The sequence below is a fragment of the Thamnophis elegans genome, chromosome 2, assembly GCF_009769535.1.
Source record: "Thamnophis elegans isolate rThaEle1 chromosome 2, rThaEle1.pri, whole genome shotgun sequence".
Taxonomy (NCBI): Eukaryota; Metazoa; Chordata; class Lepidosauria; order Squamata; family Colubridae; genus Thamnophis; species Thamnophis elegans.
In genome coordinates this window covers 170,917,627-170,935,631 of record NC_045542.1, presented here as the reverse complement: position 1 = coordinate 170,935,631, position 18,005 = coordinate 170,917,627, and the positions used below count along the sequence as shown (strand labels likewise).

The following is an 18,005-nucleotide window of genomic DNA, read 5'->3' as shown; positions in this document are numbered from 1 at the left end:
ACGATTTCTGCCCATTGCAGTTAAAGGAAACGTGTTTAAATTTCTCCAACTCTCTTTCTGGATGTTGATATAAACTGAGGTAAAAAGAGACCGAAATCTCCCCTCCCCCCATGACAGTTGGAGGGTCCTGGGTGGATCTCCTGCTGTGGGGGAGGATGGGGATCACAGGCCCCTCCCCTCCCTGAAAAAAGGGCAGGTGGATCCTATGGAGATCCTGGGGGAAGCAGATCCTCCTCCTTCTCTCTGTTTCCACTCCAGAGAAATGAGGGATCTGGTGCAGATCCACCTGGGGAGAGTAGATCCCTTTCCCTCTCCCCCTTTTTGGGGGCAATGAGGGGGGCCCAAACGCCAGGAGCTTCTCCTCATCCTCCACTTGGAAGGAGAGGCCGGGGGGCCCAAATGGGGTGGGGGGCTCTTGGGGGGGGGATCAGAGGTCCAGGATCCTCCCGATGGTCTTGAGGGGGAAAGAGAGGAGAGGAAGAAGCCTCCATCTGGGGCCCTTCCTGAGTCCCTCAGAGCCTTCCTGGCTTCCCCTCCTTGGTCCCTCAGGCTGAACTCCTGCCCTGCCCTCTTGGAGGGGCTGCCCTGGATGGGGGGGGCTCTTTCTTCAGCACAGCCCCCCCTTCTTCTCCCACCTTTGGGGGGAGAAGATTCGCCCCCAAGGAGACTCATTTAGGAAAAGGGATGGAAGGAAAAAGGCTCCTTTTGGCTGAGGAAAACCTTCTCCACAAACATCCCCCATTTCCCCTCCTTTCCTCCCAAGAGCTCTGCCAGTCCTGCCCCTGATCCCCCAGGATCCCCCCAGATCCCTCCAGGCCCCCTGCTGGCCTCCCAGGGGATCAGAGCTGGGCCCAGAGGGCTCCCCCTGGTGGAGGAAGGAGGAAGGAGAGCGGCCGGAGGGGAGGGGAGCCTCCTTTCCAGGCTAAAGAGCCCCCAAGGTCCCAACCTTCCCTCCAAGGGAGGCTGCTTCCCCCCTCCCATCGCCTGGGTCGCCTCCTCTGGACCTTCCCCGGCTCCCTCCTCTCCTTTCGGAGGCCTTTGGACCACAACTGCTCCCAATACTCCAGATGTGGTTGCTCTGCCTTGATTCATGGAGAGGCTGTGTGACATTTGCCTCTCCTGTGTTTTCAATACTGTTTTAATGATCCCTGACGTCCTGTTGGCCTTTTAAATTTTCTATCTGATTTTTACTAAAACTTTTCCACAAAAAGATAAAAACTAATAGAAAGTAACATAAGGAAAGGAGAGAGAGGAGAGTTTATAACTTCACATCAGTTATAAACATAAATATATTTTAGCCTCTCTAAAGCCTCCTTTCTTAAGCTTTTGACCCTGGAGGATCCCTTGAACTATTTTTCAGATGTCAGGAAAGCCCCTGAACATCCAGGCTCAGAGATGGGCCAGAATTGTTTCATGCGTAGACCTGTAGAGATGCATTAATAGTGTTCTTACACTAAACATCACAAACGAAACTTGCCTTTTCAATGTGATCCCTGTGCTTTCTTTTTGCTGCACAAATATTCAACTCTGTGCCAAACCTGAGATAAGAACACATTTCATCTTCAAGGGAAAGAAGACAATTTCTGTCTTAGCTTTGGATGCTTCTGAAATGACAGAATTTGTTCTCGGAAGTTGAAAACTGCAGCCAAATATTTAGTGCTTTCCTGTGAATGGCAGGAGATTCTTCTTGGACAGAAATCCAGAACTATTTTTCCCATGGGGAGATCAGGGAATCTCTTCTCGAGGGAAGGATCAGACTGGATCTCCCAAGGATCCTCCTCTTCCTCCAAAGGGAAGTTCTTTGGCTGAGCAGAAGGTGCAGAGAAAGGATCCCCTCACCTGTCATTCCTGGGTGTGGAGAGGAAAGGAGAGGACTGGTCAGTTTAGTTCAACTCTACTTCCAGGTGGTTTTCCCTTATATTCGAGGGTTCCTGGCATCCTTCCTTCCTCTCAAGCCCACACAGGAGTAGAAACAATTCAGGATTTCCTTTTGGTTTTCTTTTAAATCCAAGAATCTCTTCACTTGAAGTTGAAATATCTTCTCCAGGGCCTTCCAGAGCCTGTAAGCTTCAAACTTCATTTCAAAGGTCAATAACCCTTTGGGTCTCCAGATCAGACTGGGCCACTTGCTGCTGTTGCTGAGGGAAATATTCCTTTGGGGCCCTTCGAGGCTTCATTCCCACATTACGCTAAACCATGGTTTGTTTCTGGTTAGCCCAAAGTGGGAACCAGCCCTTGTTACTTGGTGCTATTTGTGAACACAGAGCATGATTTTTGGTCACAGGGATCCCTGCAAGCTTTTTCCAGATCGAGCAGATCCTCTTTGAGGCCACCAGATCCTCATTCCCTGTTTGCAGCTGCAGGTTCAGGCAACTGTTCCCTCTCTGGGACCCCTTCCTCCCCCCCCCCCAAGAGTCTCCCCTGCGGAGGAATGGCAGAAGGAAAGATGGAAGGGTCTCCGTCCTTCCGTTTCTTTGCGACTCCTTCTTCTCTTCTCAGTCTCCCTTGGGATCCGCTGCTGGCTTTTCCAGATTCCCTTTTCCTGGGGAGCTTCAGGGGCTCCATCCTGGGGGGAAAATGCAGGGATGCTGGTTGAGGGAAGGGAAAAGGGAAATAACTGATGGGGACTTCTTTCCCTTGAATGCTTGGGAGGAAATGGGGGTGCCAGTGCCTGTGTCAAGGTCACTGCAGGGAGGGGGGTCTCTGTCTTTCTTCAGGACTCCCCAAACCATCCTCCTGTCTGTCTTTCAGGCCTTCACACATGGCAGCTGATGTATGGCTGTGAGCTGCAGAGAGACAAGAGCAAAAGAGGGTTTTATCAGTATGGCTACGAAGGGAGGACCTTCATCACCTTCGACAAGGAGACCCCCACCTGGGTGGCTCCCGTCCCCCAGGCCCAGATTACCCAGAGGAAATGGGACGCTCTTCCAGCACAAAATCAGTACATAAAGTCCTACCTGGAGGAGGAATGCATTGAGTGGCTGGAGAAGTACCTGTCCTATGGGAAGGAGACGCTGCAGAGGACAGGTGAGCATCTGGATCCCGGCTGGACTTTCCTCCTTTATGGCTGGATCTCTTGTACACATTCCGCCCCTTTTGGTCCCTGGTCATTATCCTGTTTGCCCTGGTGGGAATCCCCCCCCTCCTCTTCCAGCACCTCTTGCATGTAGACCCCCCCCTCTCCCCTAGGTCTACCCCTCCCCCCTGGGGTCCTTCATCCCTCCAGGATCAGCTGGATGAGATTAGGATCAATGGGGGAATTGCAAACAGGAGCCCCCACTGATGATTGCTCACAGCCCCTCCCTGCCTGGGGAGGACCCTCTCTCTTCCATTGGCATCAGTCTCTCTCTGCCCCCCCCTCTTTTGAGAGACAAAATCTCTTTTCCCAATTGATCCGTGTGAGATTCCCTTTGATCTCTCTTCCTCTTAAAATTGGGGTTGTGTCCCTTGGAAAGAGGCCTGGAGCAGCCTCAAATTCAGGGGAGCAGAAGAGGAGGGAAAAAGTAGGGAGAATCTTCTGTGCTGTTGTCTTGAAAGGGACCTTAAAAGACCATCTCCACTTTCCCTCCCCTGAAGGAAGCAGCCCAAGATCACTCAGAGTTCAAAGCAGCCAGAGAGGAATTTCCTTGGAGCCTCAATTTGCTTCCGGAGGTTTTTCAGGCTGAGTCCCTGGGAAGGACTCAAAATCAGGAGTTCTTCTGGTTGAGCCTTTTCCAGATCTGGATAATTTCCTAAAACTCTTGGAGAGGCTGCAAGTGTGGAATGTGAATCTTTGGCTTAAAACTAAGTGATGGGAGATTTTCCTGCCCCTCCAAGTTTCCCACCCGCCTTCCAGGCTCTGGAGGGGCTCAGAGTTAATTCTGGGGGTGCCCTTTCTGCAGAGACCCCAAAGGTGACGGTGAGCAGCCGGACGGAGGTGGAGGATGGGATGGAGATGCACATCTGCCAGGTCCATGGCTTCTACCCCAGGGACATCGATGCCTCCTGGAGGAGGGATGGGGAGGTATGGCTGGAAGAGACCTTCCATGGGTCTGTGGCCCCCAATGCGGATGGGACCTACCACTACTGGCTCAGCATCCGGATTGACCCCAAAGAGAGGAGCCGCTATCGGTGCCATGTGGAGCACGATGGCCTGCAGAAGCCTCTGGACTTGGAGCTGAAGGGTGAGAGGCTGCAGGGAGGGGAAGGCTGGGCTCTCTGGCAGGCTGGAGGGTGGTGGGAGAGAAATCTGACCCCAGCTGTGTCCAGATGTGAGCATAGCTGAGTTTTTATCCATTGGTCCTTCCAGTGTTTGAGGCTGGAGAAGCTGCAGGGACCAGACCGTAGAACTGACTTCGGGTGATGGAAAGGACAGAATCCCATCCCAATACTTGGCCGATCCTGATGAAATTCCCTATTTTACTTCAAATAATAAAATACAAACACTGAAACTGAAGTAAAAAGCATACAGAGCTGCCCAATTCCACTCAGAGTCATGACTTATTGGGGCAGCCTATAAAAAGAACAAAAATGTTTTTGTTTAACAAATGTTTATTTTATTGTGTTGGAGAAGTTTTTGTTTTGGAAGCTGCTATGAGTCAGAAGGTGGCAAAGGGCTGTTTTTGAGTGGAAAAAGATGAATTCAGTTGCCTTCATGCTGGGCTGGTGTGAGAAGAAGGCAGCATCCTGAGGACATGTCCTCTAACAACGGATAGCAAGGCGCCTTCATGTTACTTTGAGAAGGACCCAAAAATGAGCCCATGGAGATTTTAATTTGGGGCATTTCCAGCTTTCACTTCTTTAGGTCTCTTCCCTGGTTGGGAAGATTGTTTGGGGTTCTCCTTCAATGATCTGCTCTTTCTCCCCATTCAGAACCAACCAATTCAAAATCCAACCTGGGGCTCATCATTGGCTGCGTTGTGGCTGCCCTTGTCCTGGCGTGTATTGGGATCCTGGTATTCTTCAGTAAGTATCTTTTTTGGGGAAGGGGGGGTGATGGAAGAAAGATGGGGATGTTTCTCCCCAAATCTCTCCCTTTGGGGAGCTTCTTCTGGGCTTCCTTCTGTCCTGTTTTCCCAGCCCTCTTGGGGAGCATCTTGCTGGGACTCCAGTTTCTATTCAGCTGAGTCTGAGATTCGGGCAGTCCTGTCTTCTTCTGAGTTGGGAAGAGGCATCCCAGTTCCCTTGTCCCTTTCCAAGGCTTTGGTCAGAGAGCAGCAGAGAAGGATTTCCATGGAAATCTTCCTCCCCTCCCAGCTGCTCCTTCTGCTTCCCCCAATTCCCCTCCATCCATCTCGGAGGCAGCAGGTCTCTCTTGGGGCAAATCAGGAGATACATTTGTATTTTGAAGTTCTTTTTGTCTTGGTTGATGGGACTAAGTGACAGTGAAGCATCTGGAGTTCTTGCTCCTACAGAGGGAGAGTTTGGATGATCTCTGGTGGATTCTTTTGAGCTTTCACTGATTTTTATTCTTGCAGAAAAACGTCAAGATGACTACAAAGCAGCACCAAGTGAGTGATTTGTCCTCTTTCCATGTAATCTCCAACTTAGAGCAGGGACCAGGGACACCACATTATTTGAGAGGGACGTGTGTATGTATGTGTTTTCCTCTTCATGATAAGAACCAGGCTGGGGAAGTTGGGCCCCCTTTTCATTACAGCCAGGCTATTAGTAGAAGTGGAGTCCTCTAGGAGAAACATCTGGAAGAAGGAACCTTTAAGAAGAGGAGAAGACACAGGTGGTGGAAGGTCCCTCTGACTGAGGACATGCTCTGTTCCCCAAGTAGGCAGAAAGGAAAAGCTTGGCCAAGTGAGAGTCAGAAGCTCCGTAAAATTAGGGATGAAAAGGGGGCATTTTGAGGGAAAAGGAGCTTTGGGGGATGCCAGCTGGATCTCCTCTTGGTCTCCTGTCCCAAAGGCTCACAACTGGTTAAAAAAATAAACTTTGAATCCATCTGTATCTTTTTAGGCCAGCTCTGCCTTCTGGCTTTGTATGATGTAAATAATAAATTTTAAGAATTCTTTCCAATGCCTTTTAAGCAAAGCAGTTTGATCCAAACTCTCTCCATGTTATTTGTGCATTTTTATTGTGTGGGAGAGAGAAAGGGAGGGAGGCAGCTGGAGTCAGAAAGAGCTGAGCTTCCTATAAGGAGGGAGGGAGAGAGAGAGACAGACAGACAGACAGACAGACAGACAGACATCCTCCCTCATTCCCTTTTTCTTTCTTTTCCAGCAAGTGACAGAGGATCCAGCAGTTCAGACCAGGGTAAGTTGGAGGGAGCAGCTGCTGCTGCATGAGCCATTCTCTCCCTTTGGAAGACTTTGGGGGGATGGGGGAATGAAAAGAGGGAGAGGCCCCCACTTTTAAAAGCCCCCTCCCCATTCATTCTGCAGAGGAGAAGGGAAACTCTCCCTGTTGGATTCAGGCAGGGGAGGCAGCCCAGAGTCTGCATGGTGGAGCCTTGGCCCCCTTTGGAGGAAAGAGCCCTCCATTCTTTCAGGGGAAATGGGGAAACCACCAGTGAGGCCATCATCCCCAGTGGTTAGAGACTCCTCTGGTGGCATAGCTGAGACCTGGCTTACTCTGGAAGGGGGGTTCTTCCATTCTCAGAGATGTGCCCAGATGGGTTCAGGGTTCGGGATCCCAGCTGAGACCCCAGGCAGGATTGGTGGGGTTACAGGGGTCATCGGAGAATCTCTTCTGGCACTCAAGAGGCTCCCACCCTACAATTCTGGTGGGGATTTCCTGTTTCTGACTCTGGGCTCACCAGTTGGGATTGTTGCTACTGTACCAGCCTCCCTGATGCATGGCCAGCTCCCTGCCTCAGCTGCTGGGGGCATCTCAGGGTTGGCATGGGGTTGCCCAGGATTATGGTCCTGGGAGACCTCAATCTGCCATCCCTGGGTTTGGCCTCCAAAGCAGCCCAGGAGTTCATGGCTGTCATCCGGGGTCTGACTGGAGACAGAGGCCACACACTGGACACGATCTTCTTGTCAGAGCAAATGCAACAGGATCTGATGGGGGAATCTGGTTTTCATTTAGTGTTTTAAATATTCTGCGTGGCATTTTATTGAATTTACTGTGAGCTGCCTACAGTCACATTAATGAGATAGGTGGAGATGGGAGTTTAATTAATGAATCAATAAAAAGCTTTATGAGAAGTTTGGGAAGCTGAAGAGGTTGAATGGTGAAGGGAGAGATTTCATCCAGACATTGATTCCTTCTGTCTCTTTCTCTCCAATCCAGGGAGCAACCAGACTGTTTAGCAGCCCCCTTGCAGGTGAGTGGTCTCAGTGGGGCCGTATGGGGCGAGAGGGAGGGGGCCTTTGGGGTCCAAGGACCAAGTGAGGGTGAAGATGCTTTGGGAATCCCTCTTCTCTCTCCTATTCACCTCAAACACTGGAAGGTAAGGAATTTGGGGGAGAGGGCTCGGGGGAGGGATCTCCCTGCCCCCAAACTCTGATCCTCTGGCACCTCTCAGGCTCTGACTGTCTTGATCCAACTAACCCTTGGATACTTTCTCCCCCCTCTTTGCAGGGGAGACGCCCAGCATGAGGAGAGAGGAGAGAAGATGGGATCGGCCTCCTTCTGAATTAGGCCGGACTCTCATGCTGCATGAGAGAACCAGGAGAGATTTTGGGGTCTTTCATCACTGCTTTTATCACTGAATCAGTAAACTGTTTCTATTATGATTGAGGAGCAGAGGAGAAAATAATATATTGTGTGTTACTAATTGTGCAATCAAAAGATTTCAAATTGGGTTTCATAGATAATAGTTTATCATAGATAAATAGGTTGCATAACCCCCTTAATGGGCTTTTGCTGATTAGTCCTAGTGGATAGAGGTTGGAGGCTAAAGATGAGATTTTAGAGATGGGTTTATAGAGAATGGGGTGAGGAATCGGATGAAGAATTTCTTGGTTTTACTTTAAGAAAGATTGATAAGTTGTTAATTTTCATTATATTTGTTGGGGATGAAGGTGGGGGTTACTTTTTGTTTTTTCCTTAGTTTTATCTGCTTAATGTGATCTTCGATAAAACTATTACTAAGAGAAGTGTGCATTTTGAGATTTTTGCAGCTAAATTAGTTGATGTATTTTTAATTGATTGTTGCATGGTTATTTGACCATATATTTCATAACACAAAGTTTGACAATCAATATACTGAGGGTAACATTAGACAGTGATTTTTTTATAGATTGCCATTTATGGCTTTTCATGATTTAGAAAAACGGATGATGGAATCAATTGTCAGGCTGCTCTCTCCTTAACAATTGCACATCTTTAAATGATTAAATTTTAAACCAATAAAGGATTTCTTTTCCTCTTACTTGATTGCCGTATCTTTGGGGAGGTTGGAATTAAGAGGGATTCTACCCTCCTTGTTGATCAGAGACCCCGATTCCAATTTCCCTTTGAGTGATGGGAAGGGGGAGGAAGCAAAGCAAAATCTCGAAGGAGGAAGAACTGGGGGGGGGCTCCTGTGGGCTCCTTTGGGGAGGAGGCAGCCATTTTGCTCCTGTGTCCAGAGGTTCCTCCAGCATCACCAGTTGATCTTGAGTAAAATGGCTACCTGGTCTTGGCTTGGGGGTGGCAGCAACAGAGGCTGCCTCTCCCTCAGATCCTCCTTTGCCTCAGGCTGTTGGCCAAGTGGCTGCTCTCGGAGCCTCACCCAGGGGCCCTTCGGGAGACAGGAGCTGAATGCCCAGCCAGAGCCCTCCTGGTCCCCTTGCAGAAGGGCAGCTTCTCCTGCTTCTGGGAGATCCTCTCTGGGCTCCTCAGCTGCCCAATATGGTGCAGTGGCCCAAGAGTGGGGAGACCCCTGATTGATGGGAAAGGTGTCCCCCATATTACAATGGTTGCTTTGAGGGCACGGAGGAGTGAAAAGGATGGGGGTCTCTCCAAGGTGAAATCTACTTACCTTCGCTACTGGTTGGCAAATGTAAGCGTGCACACGCCCCCTCCACGCATGCGCAGGACTTTCCGCGGATGCACAGTGTCCAAAACAGATATGACGGCGTCTGGGTGGGTGGGCGGAGCATGTTACTGAGTGCGCCTGCAAAGGTAAGTAGAACAGCGAGGGGGGGGGGGAATCTGCTGTGCCACACGATTTGGATTAGCTGCTTTCTAGCCAATAGAAACCGTCTGTCACAGCTGATCCTGGGAAATACCAGTTCGCCCAACCCGAGAGCCTTTTTTTTTTTTTTTTAATCAAAGATTCTTTTATTACATTTTCATTTTCCTTTATACAATCACTTAAATACTGTGCAGTTAAAAAAAAGAAGAATAAACAACTCATAACACTTCTATCCTACATACACCCTTCCTTCTACCCCTCCAACTTTCATTTCTCCCTTCCAACAATCCCCTCTTCTACTTCCCCTCCCCCTCAGCCATTCCTTTCTCCCCTTCCCACCATCTCACCCTCCTTACATTCCCTTCTCACTCCCTCTTAATTCCCCCCTCTTCTTTCCCTCTACACCTCACTTCGGTGTATTTCTAGTATTCATTGGTCTATTTGTTTTGTACTAAAACAAAAGAAAAAAAAAAGGAAAAGAAAGAAGAAAAGAAAAAAAAAAGAAAAAGCAACAGTATCCAAGTGCATTCATTGTTACTTCGACCCTCCCCCCCCCCACCCCCTGAACCCCCCTCCCTGACCCCCTTCCGACTTCCCAGGTCGCATTCCCGGCATCGTTCTTTATCAAGCAAAGTCTGGAGTATATTGAAACCAAATAGATTAGAAGTTACAAAATAATAAAAAATAATAAAAAATAAAGAACAAAAAAGAAAAGAATAATAAAAAGAGAAAAAAAAGGAGGGGGGGTAACCCCCCCCCAAGAAAGAGAAGTCAATATACTCTCTAACATTAAACTCAGCTTCTCATTATTTTTAAAATTTTAAACAATGTCTTTACCGGCTTCCGCATATAAATTCTATACCTCCCATCCTACCTTTACCCGTGTCCGCATATATATTTTATCCTCATCCATTGCTCCTCTCATATTTACTCCACCCTCGTGTAGACCCTCCAGATAATCTTTCTTAACCTTGTATTCAAATAACAATTTATACAAAAATCAGCATACATTCTGAATCAAGATAATCTAATTGAACTTTCACTACCCTTCCATCTACCCCACGCACCCGACTCCATTCATCCCAAACCACAATCCAAGAAAACTATGATCTTCGCTCTCCTCGCCCCAAAGAATAGATCATGCGCAGTTTAAATTAAGATTCAAACAAGTCTTATATAAGTCCCATATAATATATGTCCAAATTCAGCACCGCTTCTTTCAGTCTCAATATCTCTTCATCGATATACAGCTTTGTCATTTTATACCAGACAGGAGTCCTGAAATTTTATTCAAATTAAAAATTTAAGAAGTATTTTAAAGGCATAGCTGGATCTTTATTCTTTACTCTTCTGCCCTTCCGGAAAGGGAAAGCAACACCCGCCGCCTTGTAGCCACGTGTCCCGCTGCTTATCTTCTCCTTCTCCTTGTCTTTCTCCAAGTCCGGATGAATCAGGAAGTCCCGCCTTCAGGGTTTTGTAGTAAAAATCTCGGGCTTCGCAAACAGAATTGAGACGATATTTTTGGTTCTCAAATGTGACTGTGATACCAGATGGCACTTCCCATTTATATTGTATCTGAGAATCTCTGAGTTTTTCAGTTAAGAAAGTGTAGTCTCTCCTTGCTCTTAATATTTGAGATGGTATTTCTTTAAAAACAATCAAGTCCTGTCCATCGATTCGCAGCCTGTTATTGTAAAACTTCTGTATTATCGCATTTCTGGATTCTCTTGTGGTGAAATATATAATTATGTCCCTCGGAAGCTGTCGTTGTTTTGCTACACATGAGTTCTGGCGATAAATTTTTTGAATCTGCCAATCAAAGTTAAATCCCGGACTTCCCACCGAACGTCTGAAAGCTTCAAAAAAGGTCTGTTTCAAATTCTCCTGTTCCTTTTCACGCAATCCTCTGACTCTTATTGCAAATGCAGTCTTATTGTAATTTATCATAACGAGTTGTTTTTGAGCATTTTCAACTTCCTGTTGTAACGTTTGAATTTTAGATGTCAAATTAGAATTAGTTTTTTTCCAAAAGTTCCAATTTGTCCTCCATTTCAGAAACATAGCCTGTCATAACAGTCATAACTCTGATCGTATCTTCCCTTGTTTGAGCAATCTTGGCGTCCAGTTTATCATATAAGTCCGATAAAAGTTGTTTAATTTCCTGTCTGAACTCTTTAAGGGTTTCAAAAAGAAATTCTTGCGTTAAGAGATCTCCAGTGGAGGGCGTGGGAGGCAAGGGCAGCGATTTTGTAACAATTTCTTGAGATGTATTATTAAGGAAACGCTTAGACTGCTTCGATTTGGGAGCCATTATAAAAAAACGCACAAACAAACAAAGTCTCTGCTCCCCTCGGTTTTAAATGGGGTACTATTTATAGATTTTTAACAGTTAATAAGGAGAAGTCTTCAGGAGAATAGAGCTGATTGAGTGTGTCATATATCAAACGCAGAAGCTATAAAATCACCATCTTGTAACGCAGCTGGATAAGAAAGCCTTTTACAAAATTGAAGCTGGTATTTTGAATAGTAATAAGAAAAAAAAATTTACAACTTCAAGTTAATATTTGGTTTTGAAGCCATTTCAAAATTTATCTGCCTGCAGTTAATAAAACTCTATTGCCTGAATATGCAGCTTTAAGTGAAGAGGCTGAATTCCCCTTTTATTTTGAAGTTAAGGCTTGGCAAAACTTTCAGTGAGTAAACATTGTAACAAGACCGTTCAGCAGATTCATCACCATTTAACTTCCAGATAAGCAAAGTTAATGAAGGAATAACATTCTTGTAGAAATAAAGCTAATTAAAAAGCTTCTGCTGGCCTATTGTGAAACCAAAACATGTGATAAGCAATCTCTTTTGTTTTGGATTCTTGTGAATTCTTGTGAGGATTAACAAAAAGTGTTCATTATTACCGGAGAAACCAGCCTACTCGGCGCCATTTTAAAAGCCTCTAAGTAAATAATTTTTCGGAGGAGAAAAAGAAAAGAAGCTAAAATGTTGATAAACAATTATTGTGCACGGAAATGGATTCAGCTCGTGATAAGATTAAATCAAACAAAACTTTGAGCAGAGTGGGGGAGTCTTACTTTGTCCTGCACAAGGCAGTTTGAAGTTCCCAGCACGGACAGCTGTTCTGCCTTGGGCTAGCCCCCCTTTCCCTGCAAGCACAAAAGCTGCAAAAATCGAAGAGCATTTGCCAGCAAAACAATTTCTTCTTTCCTTCTTGCCTGAAGGATAAGAAAACCTGATAAGACGTCAGATGGAAGATCCTCTAAACAGGTACGTAGCCAGGAATTCGGAGGCAGCTGATTTTTTGCTGCCACCACCAGCAAGCTCCTCCCAGGAAGTCCCGAGAGCCTTTTTTTACTCCCAGTTCAGGCGAACCGGTCTGAACCGGTAGCATTTCACCCCTGAGCCTTTCCTCCCCCTCCCTCAGGACTAGCCACCTTTGGAAGCTTAAAAGGAAAACTTGGAAACATTTTGCAAGAATTCAGTGCATATTTCAGCCTCTTCTACAGATTCAAAATGTTTAGAAATGTATTTATTAATTAGAATATATGACCGTCCAGCTCACATATGCGGCTCTGGTCAGCGAACACAATAAAAATATCAATACAAGAACAAAAGACAATAAATATAATGCAGGAAAGAAAAATGAGCACCAAGGATAAACCAGGCAGCCACAAATCCATTCAGTTTTGTCTACAGGGAGTCCTCGACTTACAACAGTTCATTTAGAGACCATTCGAAGTTACAACAGGATTCAAAAAAAGGGACTGATGACCATTTTCCACACTTGTGACCGTTGCAGAATTTCTGTGGTCGTGTGACCAACCTTTGGCCGCTTGGCAACTGATTCATATTTGCGACTGTTTCAGTGTCCTGGCGTCCTATGATCCCCTCCTGTGTCCTTTGGACAAGCAAATCTATGGGGAAGCCAGCTTTGGGAGGTGCCAGCTGGCTCTCCTCTTGCTCTCCTGTCTAACTGTCAACTGGTTGCAAAAATAAACTTTGAATCCATCTGTATCTTTTTAGGCCAGCTCTGCCTTCTGGCTTTGTATGATGTAAATAATAAATTTTAATAATTCTTTCCAATGCCTTTTAACCAAAGCAGTTTGATCCAAACTCTCTCCGTGTTATTTGTGCATTTTATTGTGTGTGAGAGAGAAAGGGAGGGAGGCAGCTGGAGTCAGAAAGAACTGAGCTTCCTATAAGGAGGGAGACAGACAGAAAGACATCCTCCCTCATCCCCTTTTTCTTTCTTTTCCAGCAAGTGACAGAGGACCCATCAGTTCAGACCAGGGTAAGTTGGAGGGAGCAGCTGCTGCATGAGACATTTTGACCCTTTGCAAGACTTTGGGGGGATGAGGGGATGAAAAGAGGGGGGGGTTGCCACTTTTTAAAGGCCCCCCTAATTCATCCTCCCTGGGTTCCCTCTGAGTCTTCTTCTGGTGGAATAATAATTGGCTTATTATTTAAATATTATTTAAATTATTAAGTATTATTTAAACTTTGGCTTAGTTGTGAGGGCAACAGGTGAAACTTTGAGTTCTAGTCCTGCCTTAGGCATGAATGTCACAAAATTTTCTCATACAACTCCTGTTTAAGTTCTTTTATTTCACCTTTAATTTCCTATTTTATTTCTTTTATTTCCTCTTTTCTCTCCTCTTTTCTCTCCTCTTTTCTCTCCTGTTTTATCTCCTCTTTAAGATCTCTAAGTTTATCTTCCATTTTAATTGTCTGTGCGTTAAGAGCCACACTTAATTCACTCAAGAAGAATTCTTTCGTTAACAAATCCCCAGCAGGGGGCGTAGGGAGCCAAGGCTGTAACCTTGTGCCAGGCACTGGGGATGTGCCCCTGGGAATAGAGGGCGACGATTTCAAATTAGGATTTGGTTTTGAGGCCATTCCAAAATTTATCTTCCAGCAATTAATAAAACTCTGCTGCCTGACTACGCAGCTATAAGTAAAGACGCTGAATTTCTCCCTTTACTTTGAAATTTGAGGCTTGGCAAAACTTTCAGTGAGTAAGCATTGTAACAAGACAGTTCAGCAGATTCATCACCATTTAAATTCCAGATAAGCAAGATTAATGAGAGAATGGAAGTCTTGTGAAAATGAAACTAATTAGAAGGCTTCAGCTGGCCGATTGTAAAACAAGTGATAAGGACGCTCCATTGAAATTTTAGAGTTCTGTAGCATTTAACAAAAAGTCGTCATTATTACCGGAGAATCCAGCCTGCTCGGCGCCATTTTAAAAGCCTCTAAGTAAATAGATTTTCAGAGGAAAAAAAAGAAGCTAAAATCTTGATAAACAATTAATGTCCACGCAAACGGATTCAGCTCGCGATAAGATCAAATCAATCAAAGCTTTGAACTGAGTGGGGGAGACCTACTTTGTACCGCACAAGGCAGTTTGAAGTTCCCAGCACGGACGCCATTCTGCTCTGGGCTGGCCCCCCTCTCTCTGCAGGCACAAAAGCTGCAAAAATCGAAGGGCATTTGCCAGCAAAACTATTCTTCTTCCCTTCTTGCCTGAAGGATAAGAAAATCTGTTAAGACGTCAGATGGGTGATCATCTAAACAGGTACGTAACCAGGAATTCGGAGGCAGCTAATTTTAAGCTGCCACCATCAGCAGGCTCCTCCCAGGAAGTCCCCCCTCTCGCCTTTCATTATGTTGCCAAGATGCCTCCTCGGAGGGTGAGAACTTGCAAAACGCCAAGGTCACTACTGCAGGTGTTTGCTGGGGAAGTGGACTTTTCCCATAACAAAAGCTTTACAATGGGACAACGCGAACACCTGAGGGCTGGGAGAAGGGAATCTATTGTTTAATTGAGCAAGGGAAAACCAGAGCTGGTTTTGCTTCTTCAGTTCCCAGATGGTGAATTCAATAAAGTTTTACTTTTGGGAATTCAAGGACCCCGAGAGTTCCTTTTTGGGGGGTTTGCTATTTGGACTGTTGACAGACTGCTTTGTTTAAAAACCGAGTTGCCAGTTCCAATTTTGGTTGTTAAGTGAGATTGCCTATACCCAGGGATGGGATCCTACCGGTTCAACGAGAGAGAAAAAAGACAGAAAGAGATAGACAGGGAAAGAGAGGGAGGGAGGGAAAGAGGGAGGGGGAAGGAAAGGGAGAGAAATAGACAGAGAGGAAGGGAGGGGAAGAGAGAGACAAAAAGGAAGAGAAAGGGAAAGGTGGGAAGAGAGGGAGGGAAAGAGAGGGTGGAAAGACAGAAAGAGGGAGGGGAAGCGGGGGAAGAGAAAGGGGGAGAGAAAGACAGAAAGGGAGAGGAAGAGAGGGGAAAGACAGAGAGGGACAGAGGGAAAGAGAGAGAAAGAAAGAAAGAGAGGTAGGAAAGAGAGAGGGAGAGAAAGGGGGAAAAGATGGAGGGAAGGAAATAGGGGGGAAGAGAGAGAGAAAGAAAAAAAGTTGATATTACAAAAGTTTTATTATTGTTAAACATATTTCAAAAGCAGAAAAAAAACGAAGGGGCCTAAAAGTGCATTTATCATGTTTTCCTTAGAACAATTAGCTGAACTCTGCCTTGTTTATCATTATTTTAGATAGTAAAACCTCAGTATTCAGGTCAAATTGCTGTGTTGGCACTTTGGGATAAATGAGTGGATTTTGGGTTGCAGTTTGGGCCCTCGGTCTTTAAAAAGTTCCCCATCACTGCTATAGGGGCCTCCTGCTTGAGCAGGAGGTGGACTAGATAGAAGACCTCCAGGTTCCCTTCCAACCCTGTTCTTCTGTTGATTCTGAACAATTGGCACTGGAGCTATAGAAAGCGTGCAAAATGGAGGAAGGGAAAAGTTCCCTTCAAGAGAAGCTCAAAACAAGAAGAGGCTCATTTTGAAGAAGTGCAGCAAAGAACAGGAGGGAGACAAATATATTCCTTCAACCCTTTTACTGTTGCAATTTATTAATACAAATATAGAAACATACAATTAATTTTTTTTCACTGCCTTTTTCCATTGAACTAAAAGCCATTTTCCTGTTTTCCACAGAAATATCACTTGCGTAGGAGAAATTTGAAGGGTGCAACAATTTCATGGCAATTCTCTAACTCTGCTAAAGGAGACCCATCCGTGGGACTTCCATCCAAATCCAGATTTACAAGCACTAGAAGGAATCGCGGAAGTACTTTAGTTAACAAAACAAAGAGGAAGTCAAGCTGCGCCGGAGACCAATATTAAAGCCTGTAGTAAAAGGGGAGGGTTCTGTAAAAGGTTCTCACAGGCCAAATTTGAACAAAGGAAAAACCGGTGCATTCATTGGTGCCTTTACTAAAGAAGACGGTGGCTTGGAAACATCTCCCCAGCCGATCCTTCATTTGGCCTCTACAAAAGCAGTGGATCCTATGGCTGACCTCCCCCTTGCAACTCCAGAAGTCCCTCCGCCTGGGTCCTTTCCACCAGTCTGTAGTAGGGGCCTCTCCGGCCCATCAGCTCCATGTGAGTCCCCTTCTCCACAACCTCCCCTCCTTTCAGCACCACAACCTTGTCTGCGTTCTGCATCAGGTGAGCAATCATCAGCACTGTCCGGCCTCCACTCTTCACAGACTGCTGGATCTGGAAAAGGAAGCAGTGATCCAGAGAAAATCCTGGGTTCCTTCGATGCTCTAGATAGAAGCTCCCTCACATTCCCACTGAAAAGTGTTTCTCCAGCTCTGCAAACAGTTTGGCCCCAAAGGTTTTGCAGTCTGGAAACCAATAATAGCCACCCGAATGAAGGCAAGTCTGTGTGTCTCAGGAGAATGTGGCATCATCCACTTTGGGTCGGTCACCTGGACCAGAAGTTTAGTCTCCTCATCTTTCAGATTCAACCTGGAGCCTCTCCTCAGGGAACTCCCCTCCCACCAGAATGTAAGGAGCACAGAGGAGAAGCTGCCCCCCATTTTCCCTTCCCTCCCCAGCATCACAATCTTGTGAGAATTCACTGGCACAAAATATTCCAATATTTGATTTCATTCTGTAATACTCTTTGCTGTTTGGCTCTATTTTCTGATTTAATTTGATGTATGGTTGGTGTGAGAAGCTCAGAGTCGGTTTGCGACCAGAGTGTCATATCAGATTGGTAAAATCAATAAATATATTTACTGTACATCTCTTCAAAAAAGCATTTAGATCCATATTATCTGCTCACGTTGCAATGCACCAGATTTCCTCTGAATCTTCCCCTTCACTTTCCCCAGAAGCTGCTCTGACGCTTGTCCTCCTCTGGGGCTCATCCTGCACTTTGTCAGCCCAAAGAAAGGCAGAAATGACCCCCAGCAAGTTTGGGGAGGGGGTTGATCTTGGCTATCCAACTCTTTTCGACGTAAAGGCTTAGATGGGAGTTTCTCAGACTTAGCCACTTGGACTTCAACTCCCAGGATTCCCCTCACTCACCCCCTTTCCCCCCAGAAACCCATGTAAGCCTGTCCTAGAAAAAAAATCTCATGGGATGCAGGTAGTCCTCAACTTACAACAGTTCATTGAGAGACTGTTCAAAGTTACAACAGCACTGAAAAAAGCGATTTTGGACCGTTTTTCACACTTACGACCGTGGCAGCATTCCCCACAGTCACAGAATTCAGATGCTTGGCAAATGGTTCAGATTTATGACAGTTGTCGTGTCCCAGAGTCACGTGATCCGCTTTTGCGACCTTCTGACAAGCAAACTCAAGGGAGACTCCGGATTCACTTCACAACCCTGTCACTGACTTCACAAATGTCACAATTCACTTAAGAAAGGGTGGCAAGAAAAGTCGTAAAATGGGGCAAACTCACTCAACAAATGTTTCACATAGCAACATGAATTGTGGGCTCAATTGGGAAAGTAACTCGAGGACTACCTGTATTGTGGCCCAGGAGGGTGTGTGTGTGTGTGTGTGAGTGGAGGGGGATCGAGGGGAAAGTCGTATAGTAGCACAGCCTTTATTGTCATTGTACATCATGTATACAATGAA

The 18,005-nt window shown here is 45.9% G+C and overlaps 2 protein-coding genes across 5 annotated transcripts in view; one reads left to right on the top strand and one right to left on the bottom strand.

Moving 5' to 3' along the window:
* Nucleotides 1-18,005, bottom strand: part of LOC116503374 (major histocompatibility complex class I-related gene protein-like) — a 556,717-nt gene that overhangs the window by 355,977 nt on the left and 182,735 nt on the right. The gene's annotated exons all lie outside the window — the stretch shown is intronic.
* LOC116503395 (H-2 class I histocompatibility antigen, Q9 alpha chain-like) overlaps nt 1-18,005 on the top strand; it is a 132,432-nt gene that overhangs the window by 5,668 nt on the left and 108,759 nt on the right. Inside the window, exons 3-9 of one of the 3 annotated variants that reach the window (XM_032209794.1) lie at nt 2,752-3,027; nt 3,882-4,163; nt 4,852-4,944; nt 5,457-5,489; nt 6,211-6,243; nt 7,225-7,258; nt 7,516-7,906. In XM_032209794.1, the coding sequence (XP_032065685.1) occupies nt 2,752-3,027; nt 3,882-4,163; nt 4,852-4,944; nt 5,457-5,489; nt 6,211-6,243; nt 7,225-7,244 (737 nt within the window). In that variant the 3' untranslated portion in view covers nt 7,245-7,258; nt 7,516-7,906. Of the gene's footprint in view, nt 1-2,751; nt 3,028-3,881; nt 4,164-4,851; nt 4,945-5,393; nt 5,490-6,210; nt 6,244-7,224; nt 7,259-7,515; nt 7,907-13,322; nt 13,356-18,005 lie in introns of those variants that run through there. The other 2 variants (XM_032209795.1, XM_032209796.1) reach the window with 2 other exon arrangements.